Source organism: Brassica oleracea, chromosome C3, assembly GCF_000695525.1.
Source record: "Brassica oleracea var. oleracea cultivar TO1000 chromosome C3, BOL, whole genome shotgun sequence".
NCBI classification, from domain to species: domain Eukaryota; kingdom Viridiplantae; phylum Streptophyta; class Magnoliopsida; order Brassicales; family Brassicaceae; genus Brassica; species Brassica oleracea.
In genome coordinates, this window is record NC_027750.1 from 46,923,835 (window position 1) to 46,929,916 (window position 6,082).

Consider the following 6,082-nt stretch of genomic DNA (forward strand, 5'->3'; position numbering starts at 1 on the left):
ACTCAAAAACGGTAATATCTACCGATAAGTTTGTTGCTGATCACAACAAACTCTTAACGTCCTAAACAGACTTAGCCATCTCGTAGAGATAGCTCTCGTACACCCGACACAAGGGTAATAGCGTTATATAAAAAAATCTGAAATTTTGTTAAACACTTTCGGGAGACTTAAAAATTGTCCTCGAAGAGATGCTTGATTCCTACCATACAAGTCACGTAAGCCGAGAACATATCGCAGACTTTAAAGCGGGATGGAATCATGTCGAAAACGATACGGGAAATGTAAGTCGAAGTAGTCATCGCACCCCCTAAATCCGTGATTAGACCTAGGTCTTGCCCTAAACCCAACACACTGGTCTCTAACATCTCTAGGCATAGTATCAAACACCCTGATACGAGATCCCAAAATTTGTCTCTTGGCCAATATTCGAGCGTCTTCAGAAATCCCTTAAGTTTACACATTGCGGAAAATCTCGAAACAGATCACGGATATAGCAGTTCACACATAGATAGATTACGAGATGACAACTCGTAGTCTTCCCTCAACACCCATATAAAATGTCATCGGCAGCAACACGCCTGAAAACCTCTACATATAAACTAGACCATAAAGGTCTCGCTGGAAAACTAGTCATAAGAACCTTAACTCCAAAACGAACAACGAAAGGCGTGATCCCTTCAACAAGGGTACGTAGGGAGCCGTCATAAGGCGCAACCCCAATCTTATCGCGTTCCACTGTTAGAAGAGCGAGAAGACCACTTACCACGGACCTTTTCAACCATTAATTCCGTCTAACTCACCTACCTTGCCTAACTTACCAAGCCACTCGCTAGAACCTCACGCTAGAAGCTCATGGTTCTAACGAGCTGGGGGGCTAACTGTTGGGGTCAAAATCGGTCACGACGGAATCAATGTCTGAAAGTCCGTAAAAATCAGCATGAACATTTTTACGTAAAGTAATCTTCGTAAAGAAATCTTTACAAAGAGCCTTGCGGTAAAATCTTTTTCTAATCTCAATCGAACCACTAAATACCAATTGTCCAAAGGCAACAGACACGTTTCCAAATCGGCCACGGACAGGCTCAAGTATGGCCATCGGACCACGCACAAGCCACGCACAAGCCAAGCTCGGTCGCTACGTAGCGACCGAGCACGCACACGGCTCGGTCGCTACGTAGCGATCGAGCACAAACACGGCTCGGTCGCTACGTAGCGACCGAACTTGGCTGGCGCTCGGTCGCTACGTAGCGACCGAGCACACACACGGCTCGCTCGCTATGTAGCGACCGAGCTCAAGCCAAACTCGGTCGCTACGTAGCGACCGAGCACTGAACACGGCTTGGTTGCTACGTAGCGACCGAGCTCCAGCCAAGCTCGGTCGCTACGTAGTGACCGAGCATGTACACGGCTCGGTCGCTATGTAGCGACCGAACTTTCCTAAAATGTCGATACGACACGAATCCATGCATTTTCGTGTACTCTTTAATGCTATCTCCCGTAGGCCATGGCTAAACCATTCTTTGTTTTTCATCACTGGAATATCTCCATTTTTAGGCTATGACGGCTTAAGGGCAGAAGGGGAAAGGCGCAAACCGACCTATGAGCAAGTATATAAGGAGTCCTTGGTGAGAGGCAAAGGGGATGGGGAGACACAACAAACTTTCGGCACTTAGAAACTTTGAGGCATTATTCTCAACATGCTCTGTTTCTATTAATGGCACCCGATTACTAGACGAACGCCACAAGCAGTTCGATCTCTTGGTTCACTCTTGAACTACGTTCGGCTTGATCCTCGAAAGGGGTACGTAGGCAGCCTTTCATAAGGTTCAGTCCGAAATCAATCAAAACCGCTTTCATATCTTTTTCGTCTTCTGTTATTGAGCTGCGACTCAATTAGGTTTAAGGTTTTAGGTTGCTAGAACTAGGTAATTCACTGACAGCTTTTGTGGCTGAAGCTTTTATAATCTCTTGTAATGATCGCAACGTTCTTACGCGGATTCGAAATAAGATCTACCTTTTCTATAAATTCGTTTTGTTATCGTTTCATATTTTCCACATTTATTTGGTCACTTGTCGTTGGCTCTCGCAGAGAATCCGAGACCTCAGGGAAAGTTAGGGTTTTCTGACTTTCCTCCGATTACGGGAATCGACGGTGTAAATTTCGGTTTCCACATATAGGGTCTGATTGGTAAGGTATGTAGCTTTAAAATTTTTGCTGTAGAAAAAAATCTGTAGACTTTTTGCTATGGCTTTAGATTTTATTGTTGTAGAATTTTATGGAAAGCACTTAAAAATTGCTTTGGATATTTGGCTCTACAGAGCACTTGTACAGCTATAGGTCTGTGGTTTCAAAAAAAAATTTAAAGCTTGATTGCTCTGAATTTGGTGCTTTAGAAATAAATATGGATGTGGACAGCACCTATAGCAACTACCAATCACCCCCATATTTCTTTGGTTAATAAATATTTTTACGGAAAAGAATCTCTAGTAACATTACGAAATGAAACATTCACAGTAGGGGAGTTCTCAATCCAATACTTTTTTAATGAAAGCTCGCAAAATTACACTTTATGTTACAACAAAGGCAACCCACACTATCTCGTTAACACAGAAACATAAAAGTGAAACCAAATCAACACACAACAAACATGAAACTGATCAAAAGACCAAATGCGTCTGCACAAGAATCTCATCAATGAACAAGCTGTTAAAACACAATCTTTCAATCCACAATATTAGGATCCAGACCTCTTGCCTTCCTCGTCTTCCCCACAAACAGATCCTTAGATTTGAGCAAACCAGGCACGCAACCCGAGACTGTCATGAAAGGGAACTGGGCCACCGAGTCCTTTCTTCCCAAAGATATTATGGCAATATCGGAACCGGGCTTGTAGCTCGACAGCTTCTTCTCGTTTCCACCAGACATCAACAGCTTTATGTTCTTTGTAGCCACAGAGGCATGTTTCTCAGCAATGTATCCTTGTTTCATCTCAGGGATATCAGTGATATCTCCAATTGCGAATACATTCTTGCGACCCTTCACTCTCAAGTACTCATCGACCATCAGCCTTCCTTTACCATCCAAATTATCATTCAGAACAGTTCCTTTTAGCCATTTTGAAGACAAAGGCTTGCCGATGCAGAGGAAATAGCAATCCGCGTGTACCCTTTCTCCTCCTGATGTTCGGTAATTTTTATCTCCGTCTGAAGCTGAACTTAGGTCAACCCTCTGATTCAATAGAACTTCAACTTTCTTGGTTTTCAGCCAGTCAAATGCTTTGTCTGCAGCTTTTTGACCAACAAATTCCAATAACCTTGGTCCATTGTGTACTAAAGTAACCTTCTTCTCAGGGAAATCAACTGCAATCTCTGCAGCAAGCTCGACACCCGAGGGTCCTCCACCAACAATCAGAATTGACTCAGAAGACGTGATCTTCTCATATTCTGCAAACCAAATAGTTTGATATTAGTAGTCAGCCAAAGATCCTAGCAAGACTCGTGTTGGTGATATTAGTTATAAATTCATACCCGATTGGTATTGTGAAAGCTTCTCTTGTCTGGTTTTGGGAAGCACGTCGTTGTGACCTGTAGCAATCACAAGATAATCATATCCAAGGACAAGCCCATCAGCTGTGACTACTTCAGAGTTGGTGATATTGACAGCTGGAGAAGTCACAACACGGCCGTTTTGAAGGTACTTTTTGTGGTTGATCAACGTTCTTTCAGCAAAAGAAGGCTCCACCATGGACCTCAAACTTGCCCAGGTGATCTCAAAGTACTCCTTCCTGATATCAATCAAATCTCAGCTTACATTATTGCAACAACAACAACAATAACAATAAAACACATACCCTCCTCGTTGAGATTTCCAATCTACTACAAACAATTACAGTAAGACTTAAAAAGAGACCTAACAAAGTACCCAAAATCAAATGTTGACTAGAAACTAATGTGTTGGATCCTTTTCCGTTACAAGTCAATGGTGATTAAGAATTCATAACAACCAAATATATATATAACTTACGGATCGATAAGGGTGACGTCGGAATCGAACTGAAGGGATTTCGAGGCCAACGAGCCGGCGATACCGCCGCCGACCACGACCACTCTCCGCCCATTTCCTGATTCGGGTTCTGTTCTTTCCATTTTATCGATTCAGATTCCAAATGAAACGTTTTCGAATGTTATTTGATTGCTTTCTCACAGATTCAATCTCATATTTATATACCGATGCTGAGAATAGTCTTCTAGGTTAAGATTGGGATAAATTAATTACTCTATGGTTAAACGTGTTGACTAACGTCATATATGACGTCGGCTCCTCTCCGTGGGACGCCGGAAGGATCCAGCCATGTTTCCCCTAAGCCTACGTCATCAGGTACGCTAATTTTTTTCATCTCTTTTACTCCTTTTATGTTTCTCTTGGTCTTGAAATCGGGTCATACCTTCTCATTACCATTAGAAACAATTTAAACAAAAAAATTACAATTTAGTTTTTTTTTTTTACTACTAGATTTTATAAATGATGAGAAATTCCCTAGATAGTCATTTTTAAGTTTTTGTCACAAAAATAGCTCTCAATGAGATAGCCATTATTAAATTTTTGTCACAATAATATTTGGATCTGGAATCGTGGTTTTCGGATATCCGGATTTCGAATATTCATCTCGATATTCTATTACCCGCGGATATCCGGAGATCCGGATCCGTAAAAATAATTTAAAACAATATTTTTTAAAAAAAATACTAAATTTTTTAATATAGTATATAAATTAAATATTTATACAAGATTTAGAAATATATTTATATATGTCTACAATATTGTAAAAACTAAAATATAATATTATAAGATTAATTCATGTATAAATATTAATATATCAAATATAATTATTAATGAAATTTAAAAATTTAATGTGTTTTCAAAATACGGATCCAGATATCCGGACCTAAAAATTAAGATATCCAGATCTGGATTCGGTTTGGAAGGATCTAAGATTTTACTATCCTGATTCGGATCCGGGCACTCCAGATATCCTATTTTCGGAGCGGATCCGGAGCGGATCAAGGATCGAATCCGGATCTCGGATAATAAATCTCAGGCCTAAGTATATGTATATAGTTCAGTAAGTAAATGATCAAACCAAATAAATTGGACAAACCGTATTTAAAATACAATTTTTTTATTAATCTAGAGATATCATCGACCTATAGAAAGACTGAAAGATCCAAACTAATCCAATAAAGAAGGGTGCAGCTCACGAATGAACCTTCTTTCCAGATGTTCAAATGGGACCCAAAGCATGGCTCAATACCCATGTGGCCACACTTGTTTAGTATCACTATATACATACAACCATTCGGTGTAGCTGCTTCACTTCTTCTTCCTGTCTCATATTGGGAGTTTAAGTTTTATATTTAGCCATCAAGCTATGCAGGCTCTCGAGTTTCTGCTCTAGGTCGTCAATGTGTTTCGTAGAAGTTTTTATTCTGAAGCGATGAGATCAGAAACAAGAGGTTAATACTTGGTCTCTAACTCCATTGAAGCTTATTCAATGGAAGAATGGGTAGATTTCAGGTCTATACGTGAAGAGATTTTCCTCGTTGATGCAGCAAAATGTGAGCGTTTGGGAGTGCATGGTCTACTTGCTTTTTGGAGAACATCTTATCAATATGGGCGAAACTAGGGTTTACACTATGCAGCCTCTAGAGTTTCTGCTCTAGGTCGTTGATGTGTTTCGTAGAAGTTTCTAATTCTGAATCGCTGAGATCAGAAACAGAGCTGAACACTTGGTCTCTAACTCCACTGAAGCTTATTCAATGGAAGAAATGGTAGATTTCAGGTATATACGTGAAGAGATTCTCCTCGTTGATGCAGCAACGGGTGAGCTTTTGGGAGTGCATGCTCTACTCGCTTTTGTGGAGAACATCTTATCCATAAGGACGAGGACATGCTTTACACTATGCAGGCTCTCGAGTTTCTGCTCTAGGCCGTTGATGTGTTTCGTAGAAATTTCTAATTCTGAATCGTTGAGATCAGAAACTAGAGCTGAACACTTGATCTCTAACTCCATTGAAGCTTATT

At 40.5% G+C, this 6,082-nt stretch overlaps 1 protein-coding gene across 1 annotated transcript; it reads right to left on the reverse strand.

The window, feature by feature from the left end:
• Positions 1–2,518: 2,518 nt before the first annotated feature.
• Positions 2,519–4,309, reverse strand: LOC106328520 (apoptosis-inducing factor 2). The gene is made up of 3 exons (XM_013766972.1): positions 4,025–4,309; positions 3,529–3,785; positions 2,519–3,444 (listed from the first exon to the last, which is right to left on the reverse strand). The coding sequence occupies exons 1-3, from the start codon at positions 4,144–4,146 to the stop codon at positions 2,723–2,725; spliced, it is 1,101 nt and encodes a 366-aa protein (XP_013622426.1). The 5' UTR covers positions 4,147–4,309; the 3' UTR covers positions 2,519–2,722.
• Positions 4,310–6,082: the final 1,773 nt, after the last annotated feature.